This window comes from Camelus ferus, chromosome 6, assembly GCF_009834535.1.
Source record: "Camelus ferus isolate YT-003-E chromosome 6, BCGSAC_Cfer_1.0, whole genome shotgun sequence".
Classification (NCBI taxonomy): Eukaryota; Metazoa; Chordata; class Mammalia; order Artiodactyla; family Camelidae; genus Camelus; species Camelus ferus.
Window position 1 is genome coordinate 32,766,411 of NC_045701.1, and position 19,795 is coordinate 32,786,205.

General features: G+C 52.9%; 3 protein-coding genes across 10 annotated transcripts; 2 read left to right on the top strand and 1 right to left on the bottom strand.

Moving 5' to 3' along the window:
• The first annotated feature begins 125 nt into the window (after positions 1-125).
• Positions 126-11,551, top strand: KHNYN (KH and NYN domain containing). 5 transcript variants are annotated; one of them, XR_004320580.1, is made up of 9 exons: positions 1,029-1,249; positions 2,055-3,175; positions 3,328-3,458; positions 3,545-3,641; positions 6,222-6,329; positions 6,539-6,640; positions 7,194-10,800; positions 10,914-11,036; positions 11,312-11,551. XR_004320580.1 is itself a non-coding variant. In XM_032481787.1 (8 exons), the coding sequence occupies exons 2-8, from the start codon at positions 1,049-1,051 to the stop codon at positions 7,444-7,446; spliced, it is 2,013 nt and encodes a 670-aa protein (XP_032337678.1). In that variant the 5' UTR covers positions 126-266; positions 1,029-1,048; the 3' UTR covers positions 7,447-8,618. The 5 variants fall into 5 exon arrangements, 2 of the variants coding, with proteins under 2 accessions (XP_032337678.1, XP_032337677.1); XM_032481787.1 differs by lacking the exons at positions 10,914-11,036; positions 11,312-11,551 and adding an exon at positions 126-266 and having other exon boundaries at positions 7,194-8,618; XM_032481786.1 differs by lacking the exons at positions 10,914-11,036; positions 11,312-11,551 and adding an exon at positions 232-401 and having other exon boundaries at positions 7,194-8,618.
• On the bottom strand, positions 9,308-13,118 carry SDR39U1 (short chain dehydrogenase/reductase family 39U member 1). Of its 4 annotated transcripts, none has more exons than XR_004320584.1 (7): positions 12,978-13,118; positions 12,539-12,645; positions 12,379-12,461; positions 11,882-12,003; positions 10,967-11,110; positions 9,988-10,716; positions 9,308-9,900 (listed from the first exon to the last, which is right to left on the bottom strand). XR_004320584.1 is itself a non-coding variant. In XM_006172838.2 (6 exons), exons 1-6 carry the CDS (start codon positions 12,954-12,956, stop codon positions 10,304-10,306), a joined length of 885 nt encoding a protein of 294 aa, XP_006172900.1. In that variant the 5' UTR covers positions 12,957-13,029; the 3' UTR covers positions 9,972-10,303. The 4 variants fall into 4 exon arrangements, 1 of the variants encoding a protein (XP_006172900.1); XR_004320583.1 differs by having other exon boundaries at positions 12,969-13,118; XR_004320582.1 differs by having other exon boundaries at positions 12,941-13,029.
• Positions 13,119-16,502: 3,384 nt separating this feature from the next.
• On the top strand, positions 16,503-18,805 carry CMA1 (chymase 1). Its single transcript, XM_032482889.1, is given in 8 exon segments — positions 16,503-16,523; positions 16,745-16,813; positions 16,815-16,894; positions 17,647-17,782; positions 18,021-18,042; positions 18,045-18,280; positions 18,663-18,693; positions 18,696-18,805. Coding segments are annotated over 8 exon segments (705 nt in total).
• The last annotated feature ends 990 nt before the right edge of the window (positions 18,806-19,795 follow it).

Genomic DNA, 19,795 nt, shown 5'->3' on the forward strand with positions numbered 1-19,795 from the left:
GGTGACGACAGCGGGCGAGGGGGCGGGGCCGCGGCGGGGCCGGAGGCCGGGGGAGGGGCCGGAGGCCGGGGCCAGGCGGGGGCGGGGGCGGGGGCCGGGGCCGGGGGCCCGGGCAGGGGGGCGGGGAGCAGCCAGCTGCTGGCGGGGGCGGGCGCGCGCCGAACCCCGTGCAGGCCCAGCCCCGGGAGGGGCCCAGCTGACTCCGCCCCGGGCCAGGAAGTGACTCAAAAACTGTTCGTGATGTGGGGAAGAGAGGTCCCTGTTGGGTGAGGAATCGGGAAGGCCCGCCCAGATTCGGGCCCCCCGCCCTTCTTCCCTGGGTCGGGGGCGCGGGCGAAGCTGGGGCCGGCGGGCACCGAGCGGCGCCGGCGGGACTGAGTCCGCAGCGGGCGGCGAGGCGGGTAGGCGCGCTCTCCCCCGCGCCCGGGCCTGGGACCCCGAGGTCGCAGTGCAGAGCGCAGTCGGGGGGCGGCGGCCGCCAGCGGCTGTGGGCGGGGCCCGGCCCGGCCCCTGGGCCCCTAGTGGGGCGCGTGGCGCGACCAAGGGGTGCAGCAGACGGCGGAGGGAGGGGGAGGGATGGGAGTGGCTAGACCTTGGAAATGGCTGACAGGGGACCCCAGAGGACAGCCCAGTTCAAGCCCCAGTGAGGATTCATGTTTAAGAGGCCGTGTTGGACCCAGAAATTGCGGAGACCCTGAGCAGAGGGACTCTTTAGTCATCCATCGACTCCGGGCCTCCAGACCGAGCTGGATCCCCCCACCCTTCCTGCTCAGGGCTGTGGTTATTATTTTCAGAAGGCCAGACAGCCTTGTTTGTCCATGACTTCGTCTCCGGAGAGAAGGCCCTCGTGTCCAGATAATCTGACATTCCCCTCCTACCCCCAAGATGGACTTAAATACCGGTTACCTCCGGTGTTGTTTACCAGATTGGTAACTAGATGCGACCTGTTGATAGCTGGTGTAGGCCAGGAGACCAAGATTCGGGTTGAGGTGACGTCGATGCTCAGAGCTGCCCTTTCCCCCTTCCAGGGCTGGGCAGCCAGGCAGCCATGCCTACCTGGGGGGCTGGCTCCCCGTCCCCTGACCGCTTTGCCGTGTCTGCGGAGGCCGAGGACAAGGTGCGGGAGCAGCAACCCCATGTGGAGCGCATCTTCAGGGTGGGGATGAGCGTCCTCCCGAAGGACTGCCCTGAGAACCCTCACATCTGGCTGCAGCTGGAGGGCCCCAAGGAGAACGCCAGCAGAGCCAAGGTGAACGCCTCTCCCTGACCTTTCCAGGGAAACAATATCTCCCTCCCTCGAGGCAGAAGAGAGGAGGGGTTGGGGAGGATCTAAACTCCTTGCTTGTCTCCCTGGCCCTGAGCTTTGAGGAACTTCCAGACCAGCTCTGTTTGTCTCGAGTTTTGGTTTCATTTCTGCTGTTATGACCCAGGTTCTGCCAGGGCTTGGAGATAAGTGATTCAGTTCACATCAGTTTATACTCTTTGGGAGAGTAGAGATAATCTGGTTGGGCAAGCAGGCCCCACCAAGGAATTCTCTGTGCGGTGGGAGGCCACATTGCTTCCTTTGGAGTTAGTCAGGGCTTTCAGTAAAGGCGCCACCACCAAATGTCATTCTTATGGTCCTAGTTTAAGTTTCCTTATCTACAAAATGTGAATCATAACGTCATAGCATAATCTCACTGTGATTGTGAATGAGGCAAAGCATGTAAAACATGAGTTCAGTAAAAGTTAGCCATGATGATCATTATGATGGAATAATACACATACACACACATAAATGTTTAGAATAGAGCCTTTTAACCAATTAATTATAACAGTATCTTGAATCAAGATCTAAACGGAAATTTAGCCACAGACTGTCAGCTGAAAAGGGAAAGAAGTAAATTTCTTAATCCCCTTTTAACCCCCACCTTTGTCAGGATCTGCAGGGCTCTGTTGCTCTGCCCAGGCATCCCAGAGCTCAGGGGAGAGCAGTGGGCCTGAAAGGGCTACTGGACCCCTTAGGATTCCAGCAGTCTCCTTTTTTCCCCCACCCCCTCCTCTCTTTCCCCCAGGAGTACTTGAAGGGTCTCTGTAGCCCGGAGCTGCAGAATGAAATCCACTATCCGCCCAAACTGCACTGCATCTTCCTGGGGGCACAGGGCTTCTTCCTCGATTGCCTGGCCTGGAGCACATCAGCCCACCTGGTGCCTGGGGCGCCCGGCTCACTGATGGTCAGCGGCCTGACTGAGGCCTTCGTCATGGTCCAGAGTCGAGTGGAGGAGCTGGTGGAGCGGCTGAGCTGGGACTTTCAGCTGGGGCAGTCTGCTGGAGCCTCTCAGTGTGCTGGAGTGCTGAGAGACTTCTCTGCCCTGCTGCAGTCCCAGGGGGATGCCCACACCGAGGCCCTGCTGCAGCTGCCCCTGGCCGTCCAGGAGGAACTGCTGAGCCTGGTGCAAGAGGCATCCAGGGCGCAGGGGCCCCAAGCCTTCCCCTTCTGGGAGCCGGGGAGCCCTGGCCTGCTGGGTGCTCAGCAGCAGGGAGTCAGGGCTCCCCTGAGTGAAGGCAGGGAGTCCCTGGACACAGGACCTGTAGGGTGGCAAGAGTCAAGGGGAGAGAGACATGCTATGGAGAAGGAGGGAGCAAAGCAGAGTGGTCCCAGGGAGATGGATTTGTGGCGGAAGGAGCTGCTCGGGGAAGAGGCCTGGGAGAGACAAGTGGCCTTCAGGTCACAGTCAGGGGGAGGAGAGGCAGGGCAGGCAGGGGCCTTGAAAGGGAAGGCCCTGGGGAAGGAGGGGCTGCCCCAGGAAAGAGGAAGGTTCTGGGTCCAGGGTGAGCCTCCTGGTGCCCAGGGCCCCTGTCAGAAGGCAGCTCAGCTCCGGGGAGCCTCCCTCCTCCAGCGGCTCCATAATGGGAAAGCCTCACCACCAAGAGTGCCCAGCCCCCCACCTGCACCCGAACCCCCGTGGCACTGTGCAGACCGAGGGGACAGAGGAGACAGGGCAGAAAAGCAGCAGGCCATGGCTCGAGGTCGGGGGTCTCCGTGGAAACGAGGCACCCGGGGGGGCAACCTGGTGACCGGCACACAGCGTTTCCAGGAGGCCCTCCAGGACCCTTTCACCCTGTGTCTTGCCAATGTGCCCGGCCAGCCAGACCTCCGCCATATTGTCATTGATGGCAGCAATGTGGCCATGGTGTGAGTACCCGGTCGGCCTGAGGGTCCTGGGGAGGGGGATGAGATGGGCAATTTTATTCACCTCGGGGACATGTGCTGAGCGGGGGACAATCCAGCCAAGCTGCCAGGCCCCTCCTCTGGAGCCCCAGAGTGCTGACCCCTTCCCCCTGCAGGCATGGCCTCCAGCACTACTTTTCCAGCCGGGGCATTGCCATTGCCGTGCAGTACTTCTGGGACCGAGGCCACCGCGACATCACCGTCTTTGTGCCTCAGTGGCGCTTCAGTAAAGATGCCAAAGTCAGAGGTGAGTTGGGCCTGGACATTAGTGTCAGGGGATGAGCCCTGCTTCCATCTTGAGGATAACCCCGTTGTGCACCTCTGTTTCTCTAGAGGGTCACTTCCTGCACAAGCTGCACTCCCTCAGCCTGCTCTCTCTCACTCCTTCCCGGGTCTTGGATGGCAAGAGGATTTCCTCATACGACGACAGGTACTTGCTTCTCTCTTGGCCACAGGCTTGATATTCAGGGAGCCCAGAGGGAGAGACAGAAGCTCCTGCCCCTTCACACTGTCTCTAAGCCTGAGTCGAAGGAAAAGGGCCAGTGTCTCCTACGACTGGGGAGGTAAACCTGCCCTGCAGGCAGAATGAGATGGATGGTGGACAACTGTGTTTATCCATTCATTCATCCTTCACTTTTCACTCGTTGAACTAAACGATGCCTTGTGTGTATATAGTGCCTTACTGCCTAGAAAATACTGGTTTAATGGAAGGATGGGAAAGCTGATGACATGAATAGCTGACAAATGCCTCTTAAAACCCAAATGTCCAAACACAGAGAGAAATTCCCCCACCTTCTGGAAAGACCAGAATAAATGTTCAAAATAATAACAAATGAAGAAATGCAATCCATGAATAATAAGATTGTACAAAACATGGTATATTAAAAGACATACTGAAAGCTCCCTGGACTTAGACTTGGAAGATTTGAATTTGAGTCTCAAGTTTCACAGTCATTGACTATGGACCAGTCTCTTAGTGGATTAACCTCTTTGTCTCAGAGTCCTCTTCCATTCATTCCTCCTCCTTGTGAGTGTCAAAAGAAGCCAAGTTATGTGCTTGCTGCCTTAGTCCATGCTAGGGAGGAGGACTGTGATATTCCTTAGTTTTTCACGGACCCATCAAATGTGGCAGAGGGTCTCACCTCTCTCATCCAGAAACAGAGACAGAGGGTAAGAGTGGTTAACTCCCTTGGCAAAGGCTACAAAGTGGCAAAGGGAAAATGAGAACCTAAAGCTGCCAGATGGTTTAAATGAAAAACACGGAGCATATTCCCTTCCCAGCATGTAAGCGGTGTGGGAGATGGGCGGATTTTAAAAGCTAACCAATTAAAACAATGTACAGTGACAAGTTCTCTATTCTCCAGGACTTTCAGGTTTAAATATAAAGACTAGTTTCCAAACTGTAGTGGTTATATATTTTGTCTTTTCAAATACTTCACTTTTACTCCCCAATGGGTAAATGATATTCTCCAAGAAGGCAGGGCACATTCTGCCGATGTTACTCTGTTTTATGTCTGGATTTCACAGGTTATCCAAGATGTGGAACCTTCTTTCCATGCCAGCATTGGCATAGAGTTAAAACTGAAAATGGAGTCAGTTGTAATAAATCTTAAAGGCATGTGTCTGTACAGTTGTGTAGGTCCTGGTAGGCAGACAGCACAATATGAATTTGGAATTTTGCCTAATTGCGCGAATAAGCACAGTGGTGCAGAGCGCAGGCCTACGGAATACTGTGTGTGGAACAATATGGATGTAACACGGTAACAGTAAAATATGCTGAACTTGAAAATACCTTTTGTACTTTGTAAGATACCATATACATTTATCTGTCATCTCTTTAATTTGTTTCCTGTACAAAAACTCAGAATCAGACATCTGTTACACCAAATCCTGATTATTAGGCCCCTCTATACCACACTGTCTTTCAAACACTGACTGCCCACTTAGCACTAGGGGCATGGCCTGCCGAAGGAGGCAGGAATGCAAGGAATCAGGGAAGACTTGATTCTTGACTTCAAAGAGCCCAAAGAAACTGTCAATCAAACACTACAGAATTTGGAGGAAAGGGATCCCCTTTCTGGCTGGGGTTTTGTGGGAAGGCAGGGATTTGAGAGCTTTTTGTCGATTGAGAAGGACATGGCATGTGTTGGATCTCTTGGTTTCTAAACCTGCTAGAAAGGACTCATCTCATGAGTCCTGCCCACGTCCTGTGGAATCCTGTGGGGTGACTAAAGGGGGCCCAGGCATCTGTTTTTTGGAAGTCATCCTGGTGATTCTGTTCATCTGTGAGGTTTGGGAAACATCTTCCAGATGGAGGGAACAGTTTGAGAAACACGAAGGTCAGACAGCACAGGGCATGTTTGGAGAACAGGGTGTAATCTGATCATTGATTCTGGGAGGAGCTGAGAGTACATTAGGGAGTATGGGGAGATATAAGGCCATAGGGTGCCTTGGAGCTCGGTTCTAGGAGGCCTTGGGTGCCATGCCTGGGCACGTGGAAATTTTCTATAAAGGGCAAGTATGGAAGACTTCTGTGTAGGGGAGCATGTTCTCTTGGGGAAGGACAGGAGAGACTGGAGGGTAGTGAATGGCTAGGGGCAGGGGACCTCCTCAATTGCTATGTCCAGGTAGCTCAGGTGGTGATGGTTGGACTGGAAAGGGAGAGGGCAGAGTGGAAGGCTTTCCAGCGGAGGAGCATGATAGATTTGTGACTGATTGGTGGGGTAGGGTAGAAGAAGAGAGCCAGAGCTGGATCTTTCTGTCTCTTACTAACAAGGCAGAGAGTGTTTGGTGGAGGACTGTGGTGACCAGAGGGGATGCTAATGGCGGACCACGTTTCATTGTTTCCTTTCTAACCCCTGGCACCTGTATCCAGTCAGTCACCTGGTGGCTGGGTCAAGGTGAGGGGCCCAAATCTCTGTCTCCAGAAGTGCGTCATCAGAGTCAGTAACACTCTTTGGGGTTGGGACCTTGGAGAATCCCAATGTGGCCGCTGTGGTTTTTGAGACAGGTTCATGGTGAAGCTGGCTGAAGAGACCGATGGGATCATCGTCTCCAACGACCAGTTCCGGGACCTGGCGGAGGAGTCCGAGAAGTGGATGGCAATCATCAGAGAGCGGTGAGGGAGCCCTCCCCTGAGAACAGGGCACGGACTCAGACCTTTCTCTAAAACCAGCTCTGCTCTGCCACCGGGTGAGGACTCTGGGAAGGGGCTGATGTTGCTTTGTGAAGGACGGTAGCCGGCCGCTTCTGGTGGTGTTGGTCTTGGCTGTCTGGGAGGTGGGCAAGGGCCCCTCTCTGACCACACGGTCTCCGTCGCCTATCCAGCCTGCTGCCCTTCACCTTCGTGGGAAACCTCTTCATGGTGCCTGATGACCCGCTGGGGCGAAACGGCCCCACACTGGATGAGTTTCTGAAGAAGCCAGTCAGGTAATGTCTCAGACTCTCCTAGGCAGCCCCTAGCCCTGGCCCTGGCCCTGCAAGGGCCATACAAGTCTGGAGGACTGCGGGAAGAATGACCTCAACCTGGGCCCGCTTTATTCTGTAGTTCAAGTTGCCTTAGGCTGGGCCTTTCATGGCTTCCCAGGGAGTCCTGATGCAGACCCTCCTGGCTGGGAGGGGAGCTTCTGCTTCCTGTTTTTCCTAATTAGTGCGTTGGGTGGAGTTATTTGGAAGATGGTTGCTTCTACTTACAGCCAGTTGTGTTGAGCACTCCCTCTGCTGGACACAAAGTGATTAATTTATTAGGCTAGAACTAGCGGCAGGTTCACCTTCCGGGTTCCAAAGGAACGGTCTATCTTCCCTTCCGAAGTGGGTTGATACTGCCACTCAGCGGTCAGTTCTTGGAACTGCAGGGTCGCGCCCCATAGCTAGGACTAGGCAGGGCAGTTAACTGGGAGTGGGGGGCTGGGGAGGCCCACTGGACTCTAATTTTCCTCCCCAATGCTCATCAGCTCTTCCTGGGTTCTCTGCTTCTTCCCAGGGCACAGGGGTCTTCTAAGGCTCAGCATTCCTCCAGGGGCTTTGCAGAACCTGGTAATCAGCAGCAGGGGAGAAAAGAGGAGGAAAAAGGCAGTGCTGGCATTCGGAAGACGCGGGAGACAGAGCGGCTCCGGCGCCAACTGCTGGAAGTGTTCTGGGGCCAGGATCACAAGGTGGACTTCATCCTGCAGCGGGAGCCATACTGCCGGGACATTAACCAGCTCTCCGAGGCCCTGCTCAGTCTCAACTTTTGAGCCTCACGTCTCTGAGTGGCTGCCACCCCATCAGCTTCAGCCTCACCCAGCTCAGCTCATTCTGTGAGGGTCCCTCTGCTGCTCAGACCCTGACCCAGACTCACCCTGAGTTGGTGCTTTGGGTCAGGGAAGCACTGAGTTAGAGCATTTGTGGTGTGGGGAATGCTCTTGCCTGGGGCACTTTGGGGACAGGTCCAGAAGTGACCTGATCTCTTCTTGAGCCAGGACCTCAACCAGCTCTCAGGAGGTTCTGCTCAGTTTTAACTTCTCAACCTTGCCTTATGCAGGGTTTCTGTAGGGAGTGGGGTCTGCTGGAAAGGGTGGGTCCTGGAGATTGGGACGGCCGGCCCCTCCTCCACGTTGAGCTGGGGATGGAGGCTAGGGAGGCTAGGGTGGGCGGGAGGGGAATGTGGAACAGGTGACAAGGAAGCTAAGCCTTTCCTCCTCTTGGCTCCTGCTCTGATGGCCAGAGGACAGGACGCTTCCCAGTCCTGGCTGGGCTCCTGGGCACATTGAAGGGAATGCTGGGCCCTGGAAAGGCTAGTGTTCTGGGGTCTGGGTCACACTGGGGCAGCAGGGAGCTGGTGGAGAAGGCAGAGGGAGACTTGGCTTCTGGTTTCAGCTCTTCCTGTCTGTGACCTTGATTGATCTTGGTCTTTACTTCTGCCTACGAGGGTAAAGGGTAAGAATGCCTGTTGGGAGGAGAGAGGAGAACACAGAGGAAAGCTCCTGGGAGGAAAGGTACTTGGACCAAGTCTCAGGTGTGTCTGTGGCTGCACAGGTGTCCTAACCAAAACCTCCTCTTTCCCCAGGGCCTGTGCCCTAGATTTGAACACTGCATCCTCAGTATAATGTGCCCTGTAATGGCTGCATCCCTTTGGGCAACCCCCCAAATCCACATTTACAGAACAGTTAATTAGGGGTGGCTGTTGGCATTACCAGAATACTCTCAGGGTTCGTTCCTATCAATGGCAGCTCTCCTGTTGCATTCAGGTGTTTACAGATGAACGAATGTGTCAGAAAGTCCCCAGTCCCCGGTTACCGCACTTGCTCAGGCATTGAGCATTCAGCAAACCGATGAAGCCATGCTCTGTGAGGACAACGTTCATGTGCTCTGACCCTAGTGTTTTCTCTACCAAACACATATGTTGCATAAAGCAAAGCCCACTTCTGCTCTCCCTGTGTGTGTATGGGGATGGGAGGATGTATAGAGGTTGTAGCTAGAGGAACCAATTATCTGGAGGAAGAAAACCCAAGAATCAGTCAGAAGGTACCTGACTGGCCACCAGACCAACTGCTGTCACATCTGGACACTCTCTCTCCACCCTGATTCCTATAAGTCATTGTCCTGTATCTGCTTGAAGTCCTCCTGTGCCAGGGAGTTTCCTGCCTCTGAGGCAGCACAGCCAGCCTTGGACAGTATTAGTTGTCCTTCCTTTAGTGCAGCCCCCAATAGGCTTTTCTGTTACTTCTGTCTTTGGGACTGGTCATTCCCTCAGGAACAGTACAGAGCCAGTCAACTTCCTAGAGGGTCCAAGACCAGATAAAGAAGTGGAACAAGTGCCCCTGAGTTCTGTGCTGTCTGGGCCCTGCAGCAAGTCCCTGGGCATGGTCCTTTTTTAGGCTCTGACTTCTGTTCCCTGAATGGCATAGGGAGTTGAGTTGAAATCACCCCAGATCCTTGTTAGCAGCAGCTAGCATTCAGAGCTGAATGATGATGGAGAGGGTCCCTGGCTCCCAGTGTCATCGCCCCCTGCCCCTCAGTGGTGATGATCATCACTATTCTGCTAGGCTGGGGGCAGGTGTGTTGGAGAGTGGGTGGTTGGGGAGGTGACAGTGACTCAAAGACAACACAGTCCCCTCAGAAGAAAGGAGATTGATTAATATGGCCTGAATTGGGGGCCAGAAGAACTACTGGTCAAGCTATGGCAGCTACCAGGGTCAATAAAAAGGGACAGAGTCGTTGATGAACACTTTTTTTCACCTGATAGGGTTGAGTTTGTTGTTTTGATAGGTTTCTGCATCTTTAACTTCCAATGCTGGTGGGTGTGCAGCGGACTAGAGGTATGTTCTGCCCTTTGATGCTGAGGACCCTGGTTGACTGAAGTGGCCCCAATCAGATGAGAGGCCAGTCCTTAGCTTCTGACAGTCTCAAGCTTTGCACAGCTTTGTCCTGCTGCAGCTTGATGAACTGGGGCCAGCGTGTGATGGCTTTACCAAGTCACTGCTGTCCGGGGACAGGTTGGAGGCTGTCCTAGACTTGGGCCTTGTCTCTTCCTCTGCTGGTATCCTGATGGCACTGTGTGAACAAGTGTGCAGGGTGACCACAGAGCCCCCCGGAAATGATCGTCATTCCTCTTGTCATAACCTCGTGCCCCCAAACTTGTTTCCAGCTCTTTTGGCAGTGGAGGGCCCAAGAAGGGAGATGTGGCCTGTTATAACCTTCAAAATCCCCTGTAAAGGGAAGGATGACATTCCTTGAAGTAAATGTCAGGAGCACCTGGGCCAAAGAGATGAGCCGGAGCTAGTGAGGTAATTTACCTTTATTGCCTCAACTGCAGAACATTCTCTACACAGCAAAATGGAGAAACGGGGCAAGAACGGGACGCGCAGAGAAACCAAACTTGGAAATTCTTTTACCAGGAGCTGAGGAGGGTAAGGTCCCAACCTGATGAGATTGCAGCCTTGAAACTGAACAGTCTCTGAGTTAAATAAGGTGGGGCAACAGAACAATGAGAAAGAAAGAGGACTCCCTAAGAACCAGATGGTTCCAGGTCACAACCTCTGCCGACACCCGGTCTGACCAGGAAGCCTCTGCTGAGGAACAGGCCTCGGACCCTGCCACGAGCCTCCCCACTTAGGCTACGACTTCCTTCAAGGCAGCCCCCAGCTCTGGGAAGGAATACTGGTAGCCAGCGGCCAGTGTCCGCCGCGGGACCACCTTCTGGCCCTCCAACAGCATGACAGCACGTTCTTGCCCAAAGACAGCTCGGACCACGGGGCTTGGGAGAGGGATGAAGGCTGGGCGGCCCAGGGCTGCGCCTAAGGCCCGGGCAAACTCAGCATTTGTCGTGGTGGAGGCTGGAGCCACTCCATTCAGGACCCCTTGCACGTGGCTTGCTTCAAGGGCATGGACCAGGATTCCTGTCAGGTCCTTGATGTGGATCCAGGGGAAGAACTGGTGGCCTGAGCCGATGGGGCCGCCCAGGCCCAGGCGGAAGGGCAGCAGCATGTGACTGATGGCACCGCCCCCACGACCCAGCACAACCCCTACAGCAGGGGAAGGATGGTACAGGGTTCCTCTGTACTCGCCCTTCCTCACTCCTCCCCCATGCTGACTTGGCTCTATGGCAGGTGAGGGTTACGGCTCTCTGAGACATCCTGTCCTCCCATCTGCAGGTTAGCCAGAAGTGGTGGCATCCACTGTAAACTCAGTTCCCCTTATCCCCCCTCCCCTACTTCCCTAGACCAGAGAAGAGACATTCCAACCCTGTTGGAAACCCGGGCCCCTGCTTCTTACCAGAGCGCACCACCACTTGGCGTGTGGAATCTCCAGGAAGCCTGGCTGCGGCTTCCCATTTGGTTACGAGGTTGGAGAAAAAGTCAAAATCCCCTCCTGGGCTGTCCTCATCATATTCAGCAGTCAGGCTGGGCTGGTAGTAAGCTGCGGGTGGAAGAGTACTTGTTTGCCTTGGGGTGTCCTTTGGTCCCACCTGGCCCTCTGTGGTCAAGGCTCCCCTGGCCTCACCCTCCTTGGCCCTTGGGATCTCCCCATGGGAAGATAGAGACATGGATACATTTCCCTTGAGCTTTTCCATGAGCTGACCTGTTCCTGCCCTGAAGTAATTCGTATCTCTCTTTACAGGGCTAAGCTGAGAGGCTGCTAGAGTGCAGAAGTTAAAAACAAAGACATGGGTGCCAGGCTGCCTGAGTATTGATCTCAGCGCCACCATTTCTCAACTCTGTGACTTTAGGCAAATTACACAACCTCTCTGTGCAGAATTTTTGCATCTTTTAAATGGGGATAATAGTATCTACCTCCTAAGTTTCTTGTGAGGATGAAATGTAATATGTACAAAACACTTAGAAGAGTGGCTGATATGTATACACGATAATTGTCTGCAATCATTTGGTCCCAAAGGTGAAATACAAGAATCAGGAGTTCTGTTCCTAAAGGACTGTGCTGTGAGAAAAAAGGGACTTGAGGGTAGGTGGGATTTCTTCTGGGGCTGGGAGCACTGTCACTCCCCCCTCTTTCTCAGAGGGTCCCTGTTCCTCAATGACAGTACACAAAAGTCAGGAGAAGTATGCATGGATTGAGGGCCTGGGTAGTTCCTCTGCTTGGCAAAGACCAGGACTTTGGGGCCTGAGCCACCCCGTACTATGTACCCCCCTTTCCCTGGCTGGTCTAAAGGGTTGGTGATTTGGGGCATACCTACACCTGTGACTAAGACCCAGGCCTGGGGGGGTTGTGGGGCCTTGGCAATGGCTCTAGCCAGCATTTGGGTGGTCTCCAGGCGGCTGCTAAGAACTTCTTTTTGGAAAGCTTCATTCCACCTGCAGGAGAAACATAGGGGAAAATAAAACACTAACTACTTGCACACATTCTTCCCTCTCTTTCCCTGGGGCTCATCCATATCCATTTCTAGTAAAATATGCATTGTGGCTTAGACAAATGGTCTATTTCTCCTGTAGAGGGAAAAGGCACATCTATTTTGGGCATCCTGAGTTACAAGTGGGGACTAAGGTCCACTGGCTGAGTGTGAAGAAGGGCAGGTAAGTGTAGAGGAGCAGGGGTGGAGGGATAGCAGTCTGCGACATGGGTCCAGTTCTCAGTCTGGCAGCTCCATTCGCTGCAGCTCGCAGGTTCTGTCAGAGTCGGCCCTCTCCTCCCTCCGCTCTTAAGGTTATCAGCTTTAGAGCCTGGCTGACCTGCGGAGAGGGTTGAGGATGTTCTCTCCAGCCAGGTTGACGGCGGCATCGCAGCGGGGCAGCCCCGTCGTAGCAAGCTCATCCTGTGGGAGAAAGCACACAGTGCCCGCGAGCCACCCAACCAGGCCTTCCCCCCGGGGCTCCCAGAGTCTGGACATACCCACGTGATCCGATCGGGCCCTGGCTTTCGGGAGATCAAAGTCACTTTGTGGCCCCTGGCCTTCAGCAGCTGGGTTAGGGCTGTCCCAACGAAGCCCGTCCCGCCACCTGATCAGAAAATACAAGGTGTTTATCCTCCTGGGGGCGCCTTCCTTCCCGCACGGGGTGCCCTCTGGTGCCATCCCATCTAACTCCAGACTTCTCCCCTCCTTCTTGCCCCCTCCCCGCGATGCAGAGATGACACAGGTCACAGGGCTTAGGGAGATTCGCCTTCTCCGGCTTGGAGGCCAAGGCCAAGTTGCCTGTGCACGAGACGGAACGGCCTCCTAGCCGTTAGTCTCTGGCTAATAGCTTCCTTTTATAAACCTGCCTCCTCCCACGCCCCCTTTCTGCCCTCCCTCACCCACTAGAACCCGCATAGCGACCACGACCTAACGCGCCTGCGCAAGGTTTAGAGTTTGCCTCCCCTAGAACGCGACTACGGCGTTTTTGCGCATGCGTCTTTAGGGAAGCGCGCTCAGGTGGCTGCGCGGGTAGGATTGAGACTGGGCGTGGCCTTGCCTGGCGACCCGGAAGAATTCTTGGAGAAGGCTGTGTATTTCATTGCAAGGAGTGGCGGGGACAAGGGCATGGGAGGCCGGGACAGGGAATAGACCGAGGGGCGAGGAAGGAAGGGGAGGAGGCGGAGTAGGGAAGGTTTGAGTGTGGGAAAAAACCTTTGACCTAAAACCCCAGGCTACTCCAACTGCCGAATTCTGGATGTTCATTCTGCTTGGTGGCTCAGGAGTATAAGAAGATCCGTCCAGTGCTACGATAGGTTTCTTTCTACCCGGCCTGTTATTTTACCTTTTCTGCTTCCCGTTCTGGCTCCTTCCTGTCGGGATCTACACGTTCTTAAGTTCCCCACGACTTAAAATAACCCTTTTCCAGTCCTCTTCCTCTGCTAATGTCCTTTCTTTCTCTTCATCTTCATAGCCAGACTTCTTAAAAGAGTAGTGTCCATTTTCTACTTCCATCAACTTCACATCCGTCCGGCTTCGCATTTATCAGGCATTGCGTCTTTTGGCAACATCACCAATTTCCCACGTGTTACCAAAACTAATGCTTAGTTTTCAGTCATTTTTCTTGACCTCTGTATTACTGATGCTCGCTGACTCCTTCCCTTTGGAAATGCTCATTTTGCAGCCTCAGTGAAAGCCACACTCTCTTTGGGTCTTTCACCCAGATTTCTTCAGTCTCTGTTGTTTGCTCTGCCTCTTCCAGTGTCTTAAAATGTTGATATTCCTCAAAGCTAGCTCCTAGGATTTTCCTTTCTTCCCATTCTGCACTTTCTCCCAAACATTTACGTCGGTGAATTCAGTTACCAGTTTTTTTCTTTTTCAGAGAAGACTTCCAAAATCTATGCAACTATAGGAGAGCCTCAGAGCTCCTGAATCCTATAAAAACTTCCCACTAGATATCTCTTCCTGGATGTCTGAAACCCTATTGATTATACTTATTAATATCTCCCAGATCCATCTCTTTCTGTCTCTTTCTGCCACTACCACTCTTCTTCAAGTTATTATCCTCTTTTTGTCTACATTTCTGCAGTAGTCTCTTTGATTAGTCTCTCTGCTTCTGCATGTTTCTTCTCTCCAAACTCCACACACTGCAATTCTGATTATTTGTTCAAGATGAATTGCTAGAGAGAGTTCACTTGATTGAAGGGATTCACCATACCCTTGGAAGCGAGGAGTGGTAGCAGCCTCAAGGTCCCGTTGTGTTTGTCCCTGTTCTGCCCTATCCTCTCCTCCAGTCAGTCCCTCAACTGATAAGAGTTGGGGCTGAGCAGACCCTAGGCCTTCAACTTCTTGCTGCTTTGGGAGCAGCCGTTTGTGGCTGACGTTCAGCAAGACTTGTGATGCTGTCCCGCTTCTTATCTGCTCCAGGTATCTGTCATGCAGAAGTGAGTGAGGGATGGTCTCCCCTGCATCTCAGATCAAAGCTCCACAGATGCAGATCTTCTCTTATCGAGGTGGACTGTCACAAGGGCCCAGTGCGGCCCCAACTGCCTCTCTAGCTCATGCATCCGAACTGCTGGTTCTCAACTGAGGGTGATTCCTTCCCAGCTTCCTCACCCACCCCTCACACACCTCTGGGGGACATTTAGCAATGCCTGGACGTGTTTTTGGTTCCTAACTTGGTGGTGGAGAGGGGGCTGTTGCTACCAGCGTCTAGTGGGGAGAGGTCAGGATGCTCTAAATACCCTACAATTCGAAATGTTCTTAGTGCTTTTGAATATCCCTAAAGGTAAATCACGATTGCTGTTGAGTTGATGGTGAGTCAAGGAAGGATCTGGTGTGATTTCTTGTTTAAGTTGGACATGAGGGTCCTGCCTCTCCAAGGAATCCCTTTCTCTTCTTTCTTTCCCTCTTTTTCTTCATTGTTTCCTCTCTGACTCTGACACACCGACTCCTTTCAAGGCTTTTAGAGCCTGATGCTGGGAGGAGAGAGCTGCAGAGGGAGGAGAGAGCTGCAGAGGGAGGAGACACAAACTCAAGTCTGGAAACTGGGTCTTTATGGAGACTGGGAATTCTGTGATCTGGAGGAACATTCTTGAGGCTTAGGGGTGTGGCAGGACTTCCACAGGAACCAGAGGCAGACCACCAAGAGTGAGTGGCACAGACAGCATGATCGGATCCAGCTCCAGATTTCCCCTCAGGCTGGCCCAGGCTCCAGGTTAATCCTCCTTCAGGACCTCATTGATCCAGGGCTGGTGATGGGAGATCCGGGTGAAGACAGCAGGGGGCTTTGCATGTGACCGTCCATAGGAGACAATGCCCTGGGCCACCCAGCACACAGAAGAGGGCCCCCTGAGTCTCCCTGTGGGACGGAGAGTGAGAGGGAGAGAGGGAGAAGGTGAGCCAGGGAAACCACCCACTCCTTCCCGTGGTCCCAACTCTGAGTTGGTCAGACCTAGCATCAGATCCAGAGCCCGGTTCCTCATGGGGTGATATGTCTTGGTCTGATTATAAAAGACTGAGACCTAATCATAAGACTATAGAGAAATTCCCTTTCCCCTACACCTCACCAGAACATTACTAAAAACCTATTTATAGCAGTTCCTTTTACTTAGTATATTTTGTCCAGCTATCAAGAAAAAAAAATTACAAGGTGTAGTAAAAGATAAAAAAACATAATTTTAAGAGACATAACAAGCATCAAAACCAGTTATGGCAGGGATATTGGAATTGCACACTGGGAGTTTAAAATAACTATGATTAATACACTAAGGGCTCTAATGGATAAAGGAGACAGAGTGCAAGAACTGATGGGCAATGTAAGAAGAATAATGGAAATACTTAGAAAGAACCAGAAAGAAATGCTAATAATCAAAATACTGTAACAGAAATGAAGAATGCCTTTGATGAGCTCATTAGTAGATGGGATACAACCAAGGAAAGAAGTTCAGTGCTTAGGCTACTGACAAGGGATTAATATCCAAAATATGCAAACAGCTCATACAGCTCAATGACAAAAAAATAAACAACCCAATCAAAAAATGGGTGGAAGATCTAAACAGACATTTCTCTAAAGAACACAGGCACATGCAAAGATGCTCAACATCATTAATTATTAGAGAAACACAAATCAAAACCACAATGAGGTATCACCTTATACCAGTCAGAATGTCCATTATCAAAAAGTCTACAAATAAGAAATGCTGGAGAGTGTGTGGTGAAAAGGGAACCCAAGGGACAAGGAAGCCCACACTGATTGAGGGAAAGCCAAGAGCAGGTGGGAGGAAGAGGGTGACTTCCTTTTATATAACGTGTGACACTGTGCTTAAAGTCCTATATTCTCTTCATCTTCTGGCCTTGTAATTTGGCTGATCTGTGTGTGCTCACAGGATACGGAGAAGGTCGAGATAGGAACCCAGAGGGCTTGTCCTGAACGGTGACAGAGGAGTGTAGGGCAGGGGCAGAATGGAGTGGCGGAAATCTGAGGTGAAAAATGACATATGGTATCTGAGGCCGTGTTGGCTGCTGTGTCTGGAGGAAGAATGAGAATTTGTGAGCAGGCTGTGAGGGGGGAAAGCAGATACCAGAGCCACCTGAGAGGGAAGATGGGCAGAACACAGGGCCAGGATGAACTGAAAGGCCTCTCCCAACTTCAACCCAGCCTGTGAATTTTCTATGTTCAGGCCCTGGGGTTCTCTGTTCCACAGGAGATCACTGGGGGCACAGGGTGCAAGCCACACTCCCGCCCCTACTTGGCCTACCTGGAAATTATCACCCCACCAGGGTAAGCTGGTGGCATGTGGTGGTTTCCCGGTGAGAAGGGACTTCGTGCTGACGGCTGCTCCATGTACAGGAAGGTGAGACATCAAGGTCTTTTCATCTCTAAACGGGAGGTAAACAGCCAGGGAAGAACCAGGGACACCACCTGGGGCCTGAGGAGGGGCTCCTGGACTTGAGTCTCTTTAAGGAGGGGCAAGACCTGGGCCTAAGGAAAGCAGTCTCATAATTGAAGAGCTGCCCTGACCCTCAGTCACTGTGAGCTCAGCTCCCCTACAAAGGAAAGGAGGCCCCATCCCAGCATCCTCCTCTAAAAGTAGCTCCTCCTCCCTGACCCCAACACAGGAGACATGGACTCAGTCTTCAGGGTCCCATGCCGTTCGCTGGCCACTTCCTCTATGCCCTTTCCGAGAACACTGGCCTTTAGTTCCCAGGAACCTGAACTCACCATTTCCATCAGAGGCCAAGAACAGAGTCCACCTGAGATCCCACCACTTCCCCCTTACCTCTGATACCTCTAGCTCAGAGGGCTGGCCCTCACTAGGGATCCCTGATTAGGAAGTGCCAACCCAGTCCCCTAGGTCCTCCGTGGCCTGTTCAGTCCCCAGAAGGTCCCAAGAGTCCTGGAAATTGTCTCTGTTCCTTGGGAAAGCTCTTTCCTGAGTAAAACCTGAGTCCCTCAAATACCAAAAGTGACCAAGGAAAAGGGAGAGGGGTGGGTAGAGACCATTGACCCCAGGAGAGACTTCATACCCTTTTCTCAAAATGGGTATATCTCAGGGAGAACCCAAACCATCACTGTTTCTCTTTGTCCTTCTTCTCCCTCACAAAGGTCTATAATGGTCACCCTGGGAATTCATAACATAAAAAAGAAAGAAGACACATGGCAGAAGCTTGAGGTCATAAAGCAGTTCCCTCACTCAAATTATAACGACTCTATTGCTCACCATGACATCATGTTACTGAAGGTGCAAATTCTTCTTCCCCTTCTCCCCTTCCTGTTCCCTAGGGCTTCCTTCTCCCCTTCCTGCTGTCTAGGCTGCTTCTTCAGGTTCCATTGCTCTGACACTTCCCCAACCTGACTCTCCCACAACTCCCCCCTCTGGAAGTGGCTGTAATGGGGAGCAACTTGCCCCGTCCTTCCCTGATTGCCTCCAACTGCTCCCAAACCCACTTCTAGCACTGACACGCTCATCCCCTTTACAGCCGGGGGAGAAAGCCAACCTGACCCTGCCGTGGGGATGCTCCCCCTTCCACCCCAATTCAGCTTCCTCCCACCCGGGGCAGTGTGCCTGTGCTGGGCGGCTGGCTGGGGAGGAACCTGAGCAGAGGGATGGGGCTGCAACACTCCGCGAGGGGTGAAGCTGAGAGTCCTGGAGCCCCGGGCCTGCAGACTCTTCACTACTTTTGACCACGGCCTCCAGTTGTGTGTGGGCAGACCCCGGAAGACAAAATCTGCATTTAAGGTGATCCTCAGACCAAGGTCTTCTCCACAAATCACTGTTCAGGGTCCATACATCTCCGGGAAGGAGATGGAGTCAGAAATTTGTCAGCGGTGACAAAGTTTGAGATCGTAGGACTGAGGAGCTAGAATTTTCCCTCTGCCGACTGTCCTTCCACAGCCCCAGGCAGTCTCTGAGCATCCTTCCCAGGCTGGGGCACAGAAGTCATGGGGTGTCATGAAGGAGAGGAAGAAGCAGAATCAGACTGAGATATATCACCCCATGAGGAACCGGGCTCTGGATCTGATGCTAGGTCTGACCAACTCAGAGTTGGGACCACGGGAAGGAGTGGGTGGTTTCCCTGGCTCACCTTCTCCCTCTCTCCCTCTCACTCTCCGTCCCACAGGGAGACTCAGGGGGCCCTCTTCTGTGTGCTGGGTGGCCCAGGGCATTGTCTCCTATGGACGGTCACATGCAAAGCCCCCTGCTGTCTTCACCCGGATCTCCCATCACCAGCCCTGGATCAATGAGGTCCTGAAGGAGGATTAACCTGGAGCCTGGGCCAGCCTGAGGGGAAATCTGGAGCTGGATCCGATCATGCTGTCTGTGCCACTCACTCTTGGTGGTCTGCCTCTGGTTCCTGTGGAAGTCCTGCCACACCCCTAAGCCTCAAGAATGTTCCTCCAGATCACAGAATTCCCAGTCTCCATAAAGACCCAGTTTCCAGACTTGAGTTTGTGTCTCCTCCCTCTGCAGCTCTCTCCTCCCTCTGCAGCTCTCTCCTCCCAGCATCAGGCTCTAAAAGCCTTGAAAGGAGTCGGTGTGTCAGAGTCAGAGAGGAAACAATGAAGAAAAAGAGGGAAAGAAAGAAGAGAAAGGGATTCCTTGGAGAGGCAGGACCCTCATGTCCAACTTAAACAAGAAATCACACCAGATCCTTCCTTGACTCACCATCAACTCAACAGCAATCGTGATTTACCTTTAGGGATATTCAAAAGCACTAAGAACATTTCGAATTGTAGGGTATTTAGAGCATCCTGACCTCTCCCCACTAGACGCTGGTAGCAACAGCCCCCTCTCCACCACCAAGTTAGGAACCAAAAACATGTCCAGGCATTGCTAAATGTCCCCCAGGGGTGTGTGAGGGGTGGGTGAGGAAGCTGGGAAGGAATCACCCTCAGTTGAGAACCGGCAGTTCGGATGCATGAGCTAGAGAGGCAGTTGGGGCCGCACTGGGCCCTTGTGACAGTCCACCTCGATAAGAGAAGATCTGCATCTGTGGAGCTTTGATCTGAGATGCAGGGGAGACCATCCCTCACTCACTTCTGCATGACAGATACCTGGAGCAGATAAGAAGCGGGACAGCATCACAAGTCTTGCTGAACGTCAGCCACAAACGGCTGCTCCCACACCACACAAGTCTGTGTACCCTCAACGTGCTCAAGACTAGTGCAGTGGCACAAAGAAGAGAGGGGTCAGTCCTGCTCAGGACAGGAGGACAATAGCTCTGACTCCTGAGCCCAGGGGTGGAATAGCCAT